The 18,020-nt window shown below is 35.8% G+C and overlaps 1 protein-coding gene across 1 annotated transcript; it reads left to right on the forward strand.

Moving 5' to 3' along the window:
• Positions 1-16,817: 16,817 nt before the first annotated feature.
• Positions 16,818-18,020, forward strand: LOC131016721 (probable membrane-associated kinase regulator 4). Its single transcript, XM_057945424.1, has one exon. The coding sequence runs from the start codon at positions 17,265-17,267 to the stop codon at positions 17,916-17,918; it is 654 nt and encodes a 217-aa protein (XP_057801407.1). The 5' UTR covers positions 16,818-17,264; the 3' UTR covers positions 17,919-18,020.

The following is an 18,020-nucleotide window of genomic DNA, read 5'->3' on the forward strand; positions in this document are numbered from 1 at the left end:
GATATAGTGTCATTCGATATGTCATAGTGTCATTCAAAGCGTCTTTGAAATGTCATACTGTCATTTGAAATGTTATAGTGTCATTTCAATTGTTGAAGTTTCATATGAAATGTCATAGTGTCATTTGAAATGTTATAGTGTCATTTGAAATGTCATAGTGTCATTTCAAATCTTATAGTGTCATTTCAATTGTTGAAGTTTCATTTGAAATGTCATAGTGCATTTGAAATCTTATAGTGTCTTTTGAAATCTTGTAGTATCATTTGAAATCTTGTAGTGTCATTTCAAATGTCACAGTGTCATTTGAAATCTTATAGTGTCATTTCAAATGCCATAGTATCATTTGAAATGACGTAGTGTCATTTCAAATGACATAGTGTCATTTGAAATGTCATAGTGTCATTCAAAGTGTCTTTGAAATGTCATAGTGCCATTTTGAAATATGATAGTGTCATTCGAAATCTTGTAGTGTCATTTGAAATGTCATAGTGTCATTTGAAATGTCGTAGTGTCATTTCAAATGATATAGTGTCTCGCCTATAGAAAAATACAAATATTAAAGAAATTACATACTTAAAAGAAAGAAACTACATACTTAAAAGAAAAATACTACAAGTATTAAAAGAAAGAAACTACAAATATTAAAGGGTTAAAGTACATATTCACCCCTGAAGTCGACACCCCTAGAGCATTGGGCTCCCCAGACTCGGTCGTGGCGCGTTGACCTCCCTGAACTCTCGAAAAAAGGATGCAAATACACCCCTGAACTCTCGGAAAAAGGGTGCAAATAAACCCCTCCGTTATTTAACGGAGGGGTTTATTTGCACCCTTTTTCCGAGAGTTCAGGGAGGTCAACGCGCCACGACCGAGTCTGGGGAGCCCAATGCTCTAGGGGTGTCGACTTCAGGGGTGAATATGTACTTTAACCCAATATTAAAAGAAAGAAACTACAAGTATTAAAAGAAAGAAACTACATACTTAAAAGAAAGAAACTACAAAAAATCTCGCATTTTAATAAAGAAATTACATACTTAAAAGAAAGAAACTACAATCATTATTTTTTTATAAAAAACGTGGAGTGTTTTGCTCACATTATATGTTAATAAAATTACAATTATAAAAGTTAAGCATTGACACTATTTTTGTTAATAAAAAACACTTTAAAAATATGTAAATGACACTAGACAAAAGTTGAAATAAAATACTAAAGATAGTATGCTTCATATATATAAACTATAACATTGACACTATTTTTGCTAATAAAAAACACTTTAAAAATATCTAAATGACACTAGACAAAAGTTGAAATAAAATACTAAAAATAGTATGCTTCATATATATAAACTATAACATTGACACTATTTTTGTTAATAAAAAACACTTTAAAAATATCTAAATGACACTAGACAATTAAAAGTTGAAATAAAATATTAAAAAAAAGTGCAGGAGCCGAAATTCGAACCCAACACCCGTCGCTTAAAATTACTACCCAAACCAACTACGCTACCTTCTAAATTGTTTCTAGTTCCATTCACATTTTATATAATTAGTAGTAAAGTCATTGCAAATTTTTTTTTAATATATATAATGGACCCGGATCCGGGTCGGATAGATCCAAGATCCGCGCTCACTGTGTGAGCGCAAAATTTGTTCAGCGCGCACGTAAGTCTTCCTCTTTATTACATTCTCCCTCCTACGTTATCACTTTTATACTTTATTAACTACACACTTAAAATACTAATCTACAATTCCTTAATTTCCGTGCTGAAACCAAATGTGTCAAGATTCGTGGGACAGAGGGAGTATGTGTGTATGATTATTTTCATTTTTTTAATCTATATTTCATTTGTAAAATATGCGTGTACGATTATTTTCAACAAATCTCATCTATTGTTCGATGCTTCATCACATGTCTTTATTGTTCGTAAAAATGTACTATTTGGTTTTCTTAAATTTGAAGATTGTTGTTAATTGTTGTTACAATGTGATACAAATATTTTAAAATGTAGGGTAAATGTTACTTTTTGTCTCATCGTTTGGTTAAATTATCAATCATGTCCCAATATTTTGATATTATTAAATTGATACCCAACTTATCAATATTTTTTTAATTGTGTCCAGTAAAAATTTTCTGGCGTTCGAGAATTGACGTGGAATGTTGGAATTTGTTTGATAATAAATTTGGTTTATTTTGCTTATACGTAATTTATTATTAGTTGAGCTTACTGAATTGAAATTTTATTGGAAGAAAGACGAAAAGATAAAACCTTAGAAATCCTTGAAACACAAACAAACAGATTAAGGGCGGAGTCTCGTTTAAACCTTCTTAAGAAAAATTCAGAGGGAAAAGCCTTAAAGTGGAAAAAGAGTACCCGTCTAAATAAAACGAAAAATCCAGACAGGAGCAATGGCGGGAGAGCTGAGTTGAGGCTTATTCGAGAGCTCCGGCCTGACCATCGCCTCAAGTAATCCTAGCTCTCGCAGACCAAACGAAACAAAAAAACTCAAACCAAAACAAGAAAGAATAAAATAAGAATTATCCCTTGTTGCGAAGGAGGGGAAGAAGAAAGATGCAACAAAAAAAACCAAAACATAGATAATAACTCGACGCCGAAAGAAGAAGGCAGCGAGCCCTCCCCGATCGCCGAGCAACTAATAGAGCCCGACTTCTCGGACCCCAACTCCAAGCGCACCCTAAAATTGAAAAAGAGACGGGGAGACGCTCCAACCCAAACCCAAGATCCCAACCACAGCACATTAGTATTGGTTTATTCTATAACAATCTATATTGGGTGTAAGACTAATTAATTTAATATTCCAATCACATTTTCAAAAGTGTGGTTTGATCTTCTTTACTTATCAAATGCACATGGTGAACTTTATATATTCTGATAAATGGTTCGAGTCTAACCTGTAAGGGTGTGTTTACTTTGGTAGTAAAAAATTTATTTGAAAAGGATGGATAAGAAAATGTGAGATAATATTATATTTTTCTCATTTTTTTATCATGTGTTTACTTTGTTAGAAATAGATGGATAAAAAAAATTGAAATGTTGAAAAATATTTTCACACCCTCTCAATAGGATAATAGTATCCAACATTTGTGAGAAAATGAGTGAAAAAGAGCTGTCCGAATAAATTTTACAACCTGATCGGAGAAAATTATCCATCATAAGAAACATGTGAAAATGATGGAAAATATATTTTTTTTAACCTTTTCTATCAAAGTAAACACACCCTAAATCGACAATCTGAATTCGTCAGTGGATGTGGAAAAAAGACTCTTTGAAAATCCAAAAAAAAAAAGAAAAAAGAAAACTAGTCCTCAAAATTTTCAGAGCTAATTTTATTTTATTTTTTTGCAGGGGTTTCACTTTTTAGCGCTCTGTTGAACTACTTATTTTGGAGGTTTAATATTATATTGGATGCATGTTATCAAACCTATATATTTAAGCATGATTAGACGACAATTGGCCCTTGACCGCATGAAAACCCAAAATCATCAATATTAGGCACACATATCTATGTATAATAAAACATCATATCAAAATAATTATCGATAATTATACTTATGCGATTACCCAACTTTGAAAGTGATGCTCAACTCAACTCCACTATTTTATGGAGTTAGAGCCGAAATTGTGCACTAAAAAGAAAATAAAAAGCCAATTTATTGGGGTGCATTATTTTATTTTTTTTCCTATAAAATAATAGTATTAAATAAAAAAAAATAAAATAAAAATTGTGTCAGATGACTTGAACTCAAGATCTTTGTCTTAGGCATTAACCCTTTATTGTTTGCCCACACATGTACAGTGCATTAACTTTTCATTGCACAATGTTTAGATAACATTAATAATGTCAAAGACTTGAAGCCCACTCTTATTAATTAAGATAAGTACTGTTTAGATATACAAACACCATTTTTACATATATATATATATATATTTTTTTTTTTTAATTTTAGTTTCCAGCACGTATTTCAAATCTTGACATAAAGAGACGGTCTTTGTAATTCGTGTGGTTTACAATATCGAAGACGTGAACTCAAGTAAAGTTGATTGGTTATTGAAAAAGTAATACTGAGCTAGCTAACATTATACTATCATCTTAAACAATGTCATTGCAATCATTTTAATGTTAAGTTGATCAATATAAATCAATGTTGTAAACCACACATATTATAAAGATCGTGTGTATGGTGCCAAAATTTCAAAGTTTTGTTGTATACAAAAAAAATGAATAGAAGTGAAGTTTGAATACACGAGGTATCACACCCACTAATTACTATGATTAGTAGTAGTATTTTATACATATCTTATATCAATGTTATGAATACAAATTTATAGTTAAAATATGTTCATAATATTAAAATAAAAAGATAAATATGGCTATACATAGAGCATCTTGGATTCTTGATTCATAAAAGACAAAGTGCCCATGATTTGACCAAAGCAACGAGGAGATCCAAACAACAATACTTCATTTTTCTGGTCGCAACATTTATTAATTGTTTTGAGGGGGTGCAAAAAACCAGGTTTTGAGGAATGGGCTGTTTACCAATTTGTTTATTTGTTATCTTTTCTAATTAATAAAATTTATTTTATTTTTATTCATTTATAGTTGCAGAGAAAGCTGTGGGTGCTGCAGGGGATGTATATGCCTGCATTATTCAAACCTCACTTCTATTTAAATTGCTTGCTTTTGGACACATGTAGAAAGATACAACTCCTATAAAGCCTCAGCAGATCCACTATATTAGACACTGATGATTTGAATTTTAACTTTTATTTTCTTTGAAATTTTGGTGTTTTTGTCCCTTTTTACAAAATTCAATTTACCAAACAAAAGCCTTGATATTTTTCTTTAATTCTTATATAAATCTCTTGCTTAATTATGCTATTAATAATTAATAACTTAGTATTAATACAAACAAAATGATATATTAATATATTAAAAAAATGATATATTGATTTTTTCAATAATTAATTGTTTGCTTTCTTGCACGCAAATATTATTCATAAAATTTAACTAATTAAAATATGGTGCGATATCGACTGAAAAAACCATAATAATAAAAGTTCTATAAATACGCTGTTTATGCACCTTAATGAAGTTCTAATTATAATTTGTCAAATTAAATTCACACCGCTTCAGTTACAATTTTTTCTTTTCATCCCTTTTGTTTCCATTATATATATATATAGAGGTAGGCTACCATGAGAACACAGCTTAAAATAAAAAATAAGAACAATTTTCAATGTATGAATTTTATGTAGAATACGTATGAATTCGCTGTATAAAGGTATGAATTGTGAAAAATAAATTTTTGCTACCTTTAGTAATCGAACTAAGGATCATAAATCCATCCAATAGAGTTACGAAACAACCATATGTCTTGATGATCTAAGGGCTGAAAATGATTTTTATTCTATATCTTAAGAAGTGTATTTATATTTTATATTAGCCCTCCCCTATATATATATATATATATATATATATATATATATATATATATATATATATATATATATATAGGGAGAGGTTGAGGAAAGAACCATAAATAAAAAAAGAACGGAGAATCATTTTCAGCCATTCGATTATCAAGATCTACGATGGATGTATCATCTTGTTGGATGAATGCAGATCCTGGGTTCGAATCCTGAAGGGAGCAATTTTTTTTTTTTTTTTGAGTGCATTAATTTTAACAGCGAATGCATTAATTTTTACAGTGAATGCATTAGATTTGATGGTTCTCACGTTCTCACAAATAATGTAGTTCTCTCTAGAACCACACCCTTTGTAAAAATTAATGCATTCGCTGTTAAAATTAATGCACTAAAAAAAAAATTCTCCCTTCAGGATTCGAACCCAGGATCTGCATTCATCCAACAAGATTATGCATCCACCGTAGATCTTGATGATCTAATGACTGAAAATAGTTCTCCGTTCTTCTTTTATTTAGTGGTTCTTTCTTGAACATCTCCTTATATATATATAAATGCCTAAATGTAAGAAAGAAGAGAGAAGTAATCCCATCAGTTGATTTTATCTAATCTAACAGACATGATTTATTCAGGCCATATTCAATAAATTTTTTCGTTGAACATATACAATATTTTTGGGGGTTCTAGGTTTCGACCCCCCATATGTTCAATGAAAAAATTCGTTGAACATGGCGTGAATAAATCATGTCCGTTAGATTAGATAAGATCAACGGATGAGATTACTTCTCTCTTCTTTCTTACATTTAGGTCTTCTTCATTGAACCTTGGCCTATATATATATACATGGAGAGGTTCAGGAAAAAACAATAAATAAAAAAAGAACAGAGAACCATTTTCAGCCATTCGATCATCAAGATCTATGGTCGATGCATCATCTTGTTGGATGAATGCAGATCCTGAGTTCGAATCCTGAAGGGAGCATTTTTTTTTATTTTTTTGAGTGCATTAATTTTAACAGCGAATGCATTAATTTTTACAGTGAATGCATTAGATTTGATGATTCTCACGTTCTCACAAATAATGTAGTTCTCTCTAGAACCACACCCTATATATATATATATATATATATATATATATATATATATGGTTAGTTTCTATGGAGAAGCAAAAAAAAGTAGAGAATAGAGAAGCATCGAATATGTCATGAACATATCAAAGAAAAAATAGAGAAGCAATTGAACATGTCATGAACTTTTGGGGGCTGGGGGGTTCGATGGCTGTTCATGTTCAACACAAATTCTCGTTGAACATGGCGCGAATCAATCTTAGCCGTCAGATTAAATAAGATCAATGGCTGAGATTGCTTCTCCTTTCTTTGCAAATATTTGCTTCTCCATAGAACTCTCTCCTATATACATATTTTTAGTGAGACCTGAGACACGATCTCGTGCGTTTATTTCATCAATCCTATGATTTATATTGTATCTAGAGGGAAATTTTTTTTTCTCAGGGTTCGAATCCTGGAGGGAGCGAAATATTTTAAATTTCGTTATTCATCAGTACATACTTCATTGTTCATCGGTATATATTGTCTTGTTCATCAGTTTATATGTCTTATTCATTACCAATTTTTTAATTTTCGTTATTCGTCAGTATATACTGCCTTGTGGCCCTTGTTCATCAGTATATATGTCTTATTCATTGACATCAGTGTCTCACGAAAAATAGGGGGTCTCACTGGCGCGCTCCCCTATATATATATATATATATATATATATATATATATATATATATATATATATATAGGGGCGCGCTCCAGTGAGACCCCATATTTTTTGTGTAACATGAATACAATGAATAAGACATATAATACTAATGAACAAAATGTATATCTAATGAACACGATGTATACACTGATGAAAAATAAAATTTAAAAAATTCGTAATGAATAAGACATATATACTGATAAACAAGGCCGTATATACTGATGAACAATGCAGTATATACTGACGAATAACAAAATTTAAAATATTCTGCTTCCTCCAAGATTCGAACCCTGCAAAAAAAAAATCACCCTCCAGATACAATATCAACCATAGGATTGATAAAATAAACGCACCAGATCGTACCCTAGATCTCACTAAAATTAGGGGGTCTCATTGGAGCGGCCCCATATGCTGAAATGAAAATTTTATTGAAAAGAAAGAAAGAAAAGTTGTTACAAAACCGGTGTAACGAAAAGCAGTACAGCAAGGGACCAATGAAAGGCGCAACACGACCTAACGAAAAACCAAAAAACAAAATCACAGTTCAGGGGGACGGGAAATTCGCCGCCACAGATTACGGCCAAACCAAAACCCATCGGCGACTCGTCCCCCTAAGCCGGAAGAAACACAGCTCAAGCACAAAAGAGCCAACAACAAAACCCGAGGGGGCTGCACTGGCCATCCAGAGAAATCTGCATTGGCCGGACCAAGCCGAGCGTGCAGCACAGGATGCCCACCGAACGCATCATGAATCTTCCCTGCTCTGGTCACCTCCGGAACCACTTGAGACGCCGCATCAGCGCAAACGGGAAAAAGCGCAGATCTGCCAAAAACCAACAACCTACGGAAGAGGAAACCGAAACAGCCAAAAAGAGCAAACAAACACAGAAAAGGAAAAAGAGGGGACAACACCACAAAACGAGCCCCAGCCCATCGAGGGAAGACCCAACCAAACAAGACAAACTGGCCACCAAACAAACTTCAGTACATGTTGAACTCCAGAGGGGCACAACCTCAATACAAGCACCAACCAAACCCAAGAGCAAAAGATCCAACCATCACAGATGAAGGGAAGAACAAAAGCAAGGGACATCACAGCGAGAAGACCAAACAAGACGATCAGACCCAGTTCTCCGCTAGCAGTGAATCTCCTAAAGCAATTACTTTTATAATCAATTCTCAAACTTATTAAGCATATGCTCAAAACGTGCTTTTCAAGGTCAAGATCACGGGATGAAACCATTGGTGGTAACCCAAGTTTTCCCGCGTGATTTCCCATGCTCATAATGAGGGATCCATCAGAGGAGCAAAGACCAGCAGCAAACTCCAATACCAACCAGAGAAGATATTAAGCTTATCGCAGTGAAGACACTCCTGCTAGCATCAACCGGACAAATCACGACAAGCAAGGACCGCCAAGTGTGACTACCCAAACTTTGGAAACCTTCCCAACACCCGGACAGCAGGACCAAAAGAACCAGATTAACAACCCAAACAAACACAAACCAGTGCCCCAAGGAGACCAAGCTGGACCAAAGAAGTAAGAGAGGCAAGAAAGTGCGAAAGGGAGAAGTCATCACACCAGACAGGCAGAATCACTAACAAACAAACGAAACAAACAAAACGCAAGCAAGAAAAGGGGAGAGGAACACCCAAGAAAGAAGAACACCTCAATTGACAACCCGAATGTAAGGAAGTTGCCGCCTGTCATCCTTCACCAACTGTAGGATATCCGGGATCGTAAAATTCCAATAGCCTTCCTCCGCTACAGAAGAAGCCAAACAGTCCGCAACCCGGTTCCCTTCCCTGTAGATGTGAGTGATAATAAAATGAAAACCAGCAAGGGAAGAGAGAACCTTACGCCACCGGCTGAAGAACCTCCAAGGAACCGTGTCTGACCGAGAACTGAAAAGATCCACCAAATAAGCGCAGTCAGTCTCGATCCAAACGTGTCTCCAACCATGATTGACAGATTGCTCCAAAGCAATGATGAGGGCAAGCAGCTCTGCCTCAAAAGCCCAACCACGTCCAGCAGAGAAATGAAAACAACCCAGAACGCTAGAAGAATCTCTGATAACTCCACCAGCGTGAATCAGAGGAGGGGATCCATGAACCGAGCCATCAATATTGATTTTGCGCCAAGGAGTCGGAGGCGGAATCCAGAAAACATAAACAAAAGAGGTCGGGCGACGAGGTCTGCTTGGCACCCCAAGACCATGAAGAATCAGTAAGTCCTCAACAGAGTTAGCCATCTCACCAGTACATAATTGGGAAGTTTCCAAAATAAAAGATTTGATCTGGATCGAAAGTGCCCTCTCAGAGACCGAAGCCGCATCAAATACAACTCTGTTACGAATATTCCAGATGCTCCAAATCGTGGACATAACACCCATTCGCCAAAGATTTACAACCTGCTTGCTAGTCTGCACCTTCATTGCCCAGAGAAGCAGACTCCCAATGTCGTGAATCAACGGACTATCCACCCTGAACCAGCCGAAAAGGGAGCGCCAAATTTGTCGAGCAAAAGTACAGTCCCAAAAAAGATGATCAATATCCTCATTCGCATTCCGGCAGAGAGGGCACCAGCCCGGACCAACCAGCCCCGAACGACGAAGAGAGCTAGCAGTCGGAAGACGCCCCAGAATCACCCGCCAAGTGACAATGGAACGCCGCATTGGGATAAACGGAGCCCAAATCCACTTACCCCAATCAACGGTCGGAAAGCAGGGACGAATATGATCCGAAGCAAGCGACGCGGAGACCTCACCAAAATGAGAATGGGTCCAAGCTCTTCGATCCTCTCCCTCGCTAATAGGAACCGAGACAATATCAAAGGCAATATCCGGAAAGATCTGCAAAAAATTCAAAGTAAAGTGCCAGGTATAATCAAAGTAGTAATCCGAGATCGGCTGCAAAAGAGCATGATGAAAAGTATCTGGAATGCCGATTCTATCAACCAGACGATACCCTAACCAGTTATCAGTCCAAAAAAGAATAGTAGAACCAGAACCAATAGAACAATGAGTGTCGCTGACGAGAGTCTGGATAGCAGCTCGGGTGCCCAACCAAATCGTAGAAGAGAACCAAGGGGAGCGAGGTCTTAGGCACGCATCCAGATAGCGTTGGCGAAACAACTGAAAACCCATCGAGTCCGCAGTAATCAGCAACCAGCCTAACCTCAACATGAAACTCTGGCTGATGTGTGTAAAGGATTTCACATTAAGCCCACCCTGAGTCTTGGGGGCGCAAACTCGATTCCAAGCCACAGATGACTTAGGCCTAGAAGTAGTGCAGCCAGTCCAAATAAACGACCGACAAGCTCTATCCAAATCATGAAGAAGCTTAGTTGGCCAACGATATATCAGCATACTGTGAACAGCCGCGCTCTGAATGACTGAAGTGACGAGGCAAAGACGGCCCGCCATAGATAACTGCATGCCCTGCCATCTAGGAAAATGGGCGATGATGCGATCACGAGTGCTGATAAGACGGGCAGCAGAAGCACGACCAGCAAAAATGGGGACTCCCAAATAGATAAAAGGAAGGGAACCAGTTGAGAAACCCAGATCCCGCTGTAGTCGACGTCTCAGCTGAACAGAAACACCTTTGCCAAAGAAAACCTTGGATTTGGCCTTATTGCAAAACTGTCCAGAAACCAATATATATATATATATATATATATATATATATATATATATATAAGTTAAACAGAGAATGCTAAATATTTAGAGAATAGAGAATTCGTGAAATAAAAATGAATAGATCTACAATTTTTACGAACAAATCAATATACCGCATGAACAGCAATTTGCTCCGGGTTCGAATCCTGCTGGTGGCGAGTCTTTCTCTTTTTTTACTAAATACGACTGTTCGTTAGTTATGTTGATCTGTTCGTAAAATGTATAGACTTGTTCAAAATGAAATATATAATCATTCTCTGTTTAACTTGACTATATATATATATATATATATATATATATATATATATATATATATGGGAGAGCTAGAATAAAAACACTCTTAAGTGTATAAAATATAAATGATTTTCAGCCCTTAGATCATCAAGATCTACGGTTGATTCGTAACCCTGTTGGATGAATTCGTGGTCCTGGGTTCGAATCCCAAAGGTAACAAAAAATTATTTTTCACAATTCGTAACCATGTTTGATGAATTCGTAACCCCGTTGGATAAAATTCGTATATTAAAAAACGTTTATATTTATATTTTAAGAAGTGTTTTTACCGTAGTCCTCCCCTATATATATATATATATATATATATATATATATATAGGGAGAGGTTCAAGAAAGAACCACTAAATAAAAGAAGAACGGAGAACCATTTTAAGCCATTCGATCATCAAGATCTATGGTGGATGCATCATCTTGTTGGATGAATGCAGATCCTGGGTTCGAATCCTGAAGGGAGCAATTTTTTTTATTTTTTTTGAGTGCATTAATTTTAACAGCGAATGTATTAAGTTTTACAGTGGATGCATTAGATTTGATGGTTCTCACGTTCTCATAAATAATGTAGTTCTCTCTAGAACCACACCCTATATATATATATATATATATATATATATATACAATCCCTCCGTCCACTAATTCAAGGTCTACTTTCCTTTTTGGTCCATCCACCGACTCAAGGCCTATCTATTTTTAGTAAGTTGTTATTCATATTTTAATTGGTGGGTCTCAATAAATAATACACTTTTTCTCCACTCAACCAATAAACAATACATTTTGTAGGTCCCTTTCTCCACTCAACTAATAAAAATACATTTTTTCTTAAAACCCGTGTTTTGCCTCTTAGGTCTTGAATTAGTGGACGGATGGAGTATATATATGGAAGAGTTCAATGGAGACCACTAAATATTCAAAGAACAGAGATCAAATCTCAGCTGTTGATCTTATATAATCTAACGGTCACAACTTATTCACGTCATGTTCAACGGATTTGATGAACGTTCAACGGAATTACTGATATGTTCAACTGATTTTTTGATGAACATTCATCAAATCTGTTGAACATGGCGTGAATAAATGCTGATTTTTTGGGGGTTGTGGTGTGTGTGTGTGTATATATATATATATATATATATATATATATATAGTTCAAATAAGAACCACTAATAAAATAAGAACAGAGAACCATTTTAAGCCATTCGATCATCAAGATCTACGGTGGATGCATCATCTTGGTGGATGGATGCAGATGCTGGGTTCGAATCCTGAAGGGAGCAAAAAAATTATTTTTTTTGGATGCATTAAATTTAATAGCGGATGCATTAATTTGTATAGCAGATGCAGTAATTTTATTGGTTCTTATGTTCTCACGATAATTGTGGTTCTCACTATAACCGCACCCTATATATATATATATGGAGTGGATCATGTAGATCCACCCCTTTATCCTAGTATATAGTATATAGCGGTCTTCCACATATTGTTGCCATGTGGCGCGCTAGGAGCGCACCATGTGGCAGCAGCCTTCCAGGCCAAAAATGCAGAGGGGTAAAATGGTCATTTCAAATTTTTTTTCTTTTTATATACCAAAAATTCATTTTTTACCGGGGTCGTCGTCAAAATTATGCATATAATTGAACACCAATATACATAAAGGTAAACACAAATATGCATGAGAAAGTATCAGTGTGTGACCCGTCAAGTGACTAGCGGCGAGAGCTACCTGACGGTGTCGCATAGTATTATACACAGAGTTCAACACGAATATGCATAAACAAAAACATAAAAAAATATGCATAACATTACACACAAATATGCATAGCATTTTTCGACATCAAGAGACACCAGATGATTTGCATACTGATACTTTCCCATGCATATTTCTATCCAGCATTATGCATATTTGGGTTTATGTTTATGCATATTGGTACACAATCATATGCATAATTTTGACGATGGCCACGGGAAAAAAATGGATTTTCGGTTAAAAAAAAGTATTACTATTTTTTTTCGAAATGACCATTTTACTCCTCCGTATTTTTGGCTTAGGAAGGCTTTGGAAGCCCTTGGGAGGCTGCTACCATGTGGCGCGCTAGGAGTGTGGCACGTGCCCCCATTGTGTGGTCCAAATTTTGACCTATATACTATGAGGGGAGTGGATACTACATGATCCCACCCATATATATATATATACATATATATATATATATATATATATATATATATATATATATATAGGGGAGGGCTAAAATAAAAACACTTCTTAAAATATAAAATATAAACAATTTTCAGCCCTTAGATCATCAAGATCTACGGTTGATTCGTAACCCTTTTGGATGAATTCGTGGTCCTGGGTTCGAATCCCAAAGGTAGCAAAAATTTATTTTTCATAATTCGTAACCCTGTTGGATGAATTCGTAACCCTGTTGGATAAAATTCGTACATTAAAAAATGTTTATATTTATATTTTAATAAGTGTTTTCACTGTAGCCCTCCCATATATATATATATATATATATATATATATATATATATATATAGGGGAGGACTAAAATAAGAACGCTTCTTAAAATATAAATTAGGAACCATTTTCAGCCCTTAGATCATCAAGATGTACGGTTGATTCATCACCTTGTTGGATAAATTCATGGTCCTGAGTTCGAATCCCAAAGGTAGCAAAAAGTTATTTTTCGCAATTAATGCCTTTATACAGTTTATTCATGCGTGTTATACATAAAATTCATGCATTTTTGCTAGTTCGTAATTCTTAAAATAAGGGTGGTTTATTGAATAACCGCCCCCTATATATATATATATATATATATATATATATATAGGGGAGGGCAAAAATAAGTACACTTCTTAATATAGGGAAAATGTGCAGATCTCCACCCTTCTAGTGGTAGCCATTATAGCGTATAGCTCCCCTTACTCACTGTGTGTGAAAATAGGCCCCCGAAGTCTTAAAAATCGCCCAAATACACCATTTTGACTAACATACGTTTTTCTTTCGTCAGTCAACCCTTTTTTATTTTTTAATTAAAATGTGGGACCCACGCGTTGCAGCAGCGGCCGCTGGCGATACCACACTGCCGCCGCGCGCCTCCTTCAAAACTCACCGAAATCCAACGAGCACGGCGTCGCCGCCTCCGGCAGAGACATGGTCGTTAGCCACGCCTCCATCTCATTCTCTCTCTTTCGATGTTCCGCCTAAACCCAAGTCCCCATCCACTGACTCTATACTGGCGAACGCGCCGCCTCCGGTCTCCCTCTTGGCGACGGCGAGGCGCCGCCGCCTCCGGTCCCTCTCTTTTTCTCGTATCTCTGACCACCGTGGTTGCTGCTCCAACGAAGAGCCACCGATTGACCATTTCCCTCGCCCCCTGCCTCTGCAAGCAGAGCGTGCCTAAACTGGCTAGATTACTAAAGCCTGGAGAAATCGGACTGGAGAAATTGTCCTCAGCTAAATTCACCCGCACTAGCGAAGTGAGAGAAAATAGGGTTTCGGGGACTTGGCCGGTGAAGAAATTGTGTTGTAAATAGAGATTGCAGAGAGAGGTGGGGGAAGTGAAGAGGTCCGGCGGCAGCAGCCCAAAGAGGGCATTGTAGCGGAGGCTGAACGTTCGCAGATTGGTCATGTTCGAGAAGCTTCTGGGAGGCATGCAGCTCGCCGGAAAGCCCCATTATGGGAAAGTGGAGCTCCACGACGGAGGAATTGTCGGGCGAGCAGTTGACTCCGGACTATGCGCAGGGGGTGGGGTTCGAAAGGTTCTAGAGGAGGACGCGGCCCCCCACAGCGGAGCAGAGGACCACGAGGGCGGCGCGGTCGGACACGATGTCGGGCGCGGCGGATCGGAGGAGGAAGGAGGCCTGAATGCTAACCGGTGGGCGCCGCATTTTAATTAAAAAATAAAAAAGGTTGACTAACAGAAGAAAAACGTCTGTTAGTCAAAAGGGTGTATTTGAGCGAATTTCAAGACTTCTGGGGCCTATTTGCACACACAGTGAGTAAGGGGAGCTATACGCTATAAGGGCTACCACTAGAAGGGTGGATCTGCACCTTTTCCCCTTAAGATATAAAATAAAAATCATTTTCAGCCCTTAGATCATCAAGATCTACGGTTGATATCCCGTTGGATGAATTCATGGTCCTGAGTTCGAATCCCAAAGGTAGCAAATTTTTTTTTCCCGCAATTCATACTTTTATATAGCGAATTCATACATGTTCTACATAAAATTCATACATTTTTCCTAATTCTTATTTCTTATTTCTTATTTCTTATTTCTTATTTCTTATTTTATGAGGTCTTCTTCAGTTTGCTCTTAGTCTCCAGCGATTGAATCTCCTTATCCAGCTCTTTGACCCGATTCTTTTTCTTTGTGAGTCTGAACTCTTCCAGCTATACATCAGAACTCCGCGACTACATCTGCCCGACCCTTTACTTGACTTTAGAAGGGATACTAATATAAAAAGAGTCTTGGACGCAACATGTGGATTGTCTATTTTATCCCTATTATATATTTTATTTTAATATTATTTTATATATTATATTTATAAGAATATATTAATTCAATAGATATTATACTAAATCTATGTGGAATATATCTATAGCTATTGATAATGCTTATAAATAAATATATCTATCCAATAAATTATATTTAGTAGAAGTGTGTAAATTATAGTATTATATATTTAGAAAAATATATTAATTTCTTAGATATTAAAATACTACAAAAATATATTAATTAATTATATTTCCTCATCCAAAATCTATTTGATATATATTGGAAGTCCTTTTAAAATCTTAAAAAAGATAAATATGCCATAAAATCTATTTATTTAGCTAGATAAATGAAGATGACAATAGCTCAATGTTATATAAATAAATAGGGTACGGATTACATATTCACTAAATTGTATATAAATGTTATCATACATTGAAATGCATGTGTTTGAAAATTATAAATTAATAAGTTTGGGATCTATGAATTTTATCCAAAAATTAGCAATATATTAATATTCTATTAATTTATCGATAAATTAATAAATTTTTTAATTTATTTATTTATAATGTGTAAAAACAAAGGAGAGATAATATTTAAATTAAATAAATACATGTATTTACTAATTCATTGTGACTGATATTATTGGAGATCCTAATGATGATCAATTAGGTGAATTATGATTCAACAATAAGATCATATTTTAATAAGTTACCATACTATTAATAATATTAATATTTTAATAATTATTAATTTATAATGTTATGGGACCTATATATGTATAAAGAGGTTCTCTAAAAAATCTATTTTATTTTATTTTATTAAAATTGATGATTTATGAATTGACCCAAATTGGGACATAAGAAATATATTAGTTCATAGAGCTAATTAATTTATTGAGTATTATTTTAAAATGGATTTACTTAGTTTAAAAGGGTACTAGAGTTGTAGAATTAAATAGACCAAATTATTAATTGAAAATCAAATATATAGATATTAATTTATAGTAGTATTTATTATTATTATTATTATTATTATGTGACTCAATTAACCATCGATCGATGGACGATGATAAAGTAATATGGTGCGAGAATTGAAAGAAATAAAATGGAATTGGTAGATGGAGATTTAGCTCATAAAAGAAATATTCCTTGTAGTACATGTTATTGAAAAATAATAATCATACCTTTTCTATTCTAGCTTAGGACCACTCCTCGATCTTTAAAGGATGCTTTTTCATCTTCTCTAAATTCACCTCCCCATAACTCCTCTCTCTCTCTCTCGCCTGCTATTTTCACACAGACATAACTGTGTGAAGATTCAGTCTGCTACTCACTCACACACTCAATAACAACATATATAGATTATTTAATTTTAATTAGCGCCTCTCTCTGAAATAACAAAGATTCTTCAGCCTGCCATTTTCACACACACAAACATAAGCTGTGAAGATTCAGTCACACACATAAATTTTAGCCTGCTATTTCACACTCTCTCACTGTGACTTGTGTCTATTATTTTCTCTCTCTCTCTCTCTCACACACACAAGAGTAAAATAAGAAGAGTAGCAGTTGATAAAAATGGAATCTCATGTGGCAGCAACAGAAGAAGAAGAATACATAGACATGGAGCTAAGGTGTTCCCCCCAACTCAAAGAATTCGAGTTCCAATATTTGTCCACCTCCACCTCCACCTCCGCCGCCGACGAACTCTTCTACAAAGGCAAACTCCTCCCCCTCCACCTCCCGCCGCGCCGCCAGATGCTCCCATACAACATTTCTCCATCAGAATCTTGCAGAGCGAGCTGCGACCTCAACCCTAGCGACGCTCTCTTTGAATTCAGCAATCACCCAAGAAACACTTCCTCTTCCTCCTCCAAGAAGCTCAAAATCAACCACTCCTTTCTCGCCCACAAGCTCAAATCTTCCACCGCCTACCTCAAATCTTTCTTCACCAAATCGGATCTTAAATACTCCAGATTCGGGAAGAAGCTCGCCACTCTGATCAAGAAGAATGAAATCGATGATCACAGGAGATCCTTTTCCGGCGCCATCAGTAGTGCGGATTTATCTTCCACCTCCTCCACGGCCTCCTCATCCTTCAATTCGCATGAGCTGCACTTTCTCCGCCGGACCAGCAGCGCCGCCGAGATTGAGGTTTCCATTGATGCAGCTATTGCTCATTGCAAGAAATCTATGCTTGATTCTTCTCTCTCGTCTTCAAAATGTGAGTGATCCAGTCCATGTTATAATATTGAAATTTTGTATGGATGTTTCATCATCTTTGCAGTTTCTTGTGATTAATTTCATCTTCTGATATCCAAAAGATTTGTCGTA

The sequence above is a fragment of the Salvia miltiorrhiza genome, chromosome 3 (assembly GCF_028751815.1).
Source record: "Salvia miltiorrhiza cultivar Shanhuang (shh) chromosome 3, IMPLAD_Smil_shh, whole genome shotgun sequence".
NCBI classification, from domain to species: domain Eukaryota; kingdom Viridiplantae; phylum Streptophyta; class Magnoliopsida; order Lamiales; family Lamiaceae; genus Salvia; species Salvia miltiorrhiza.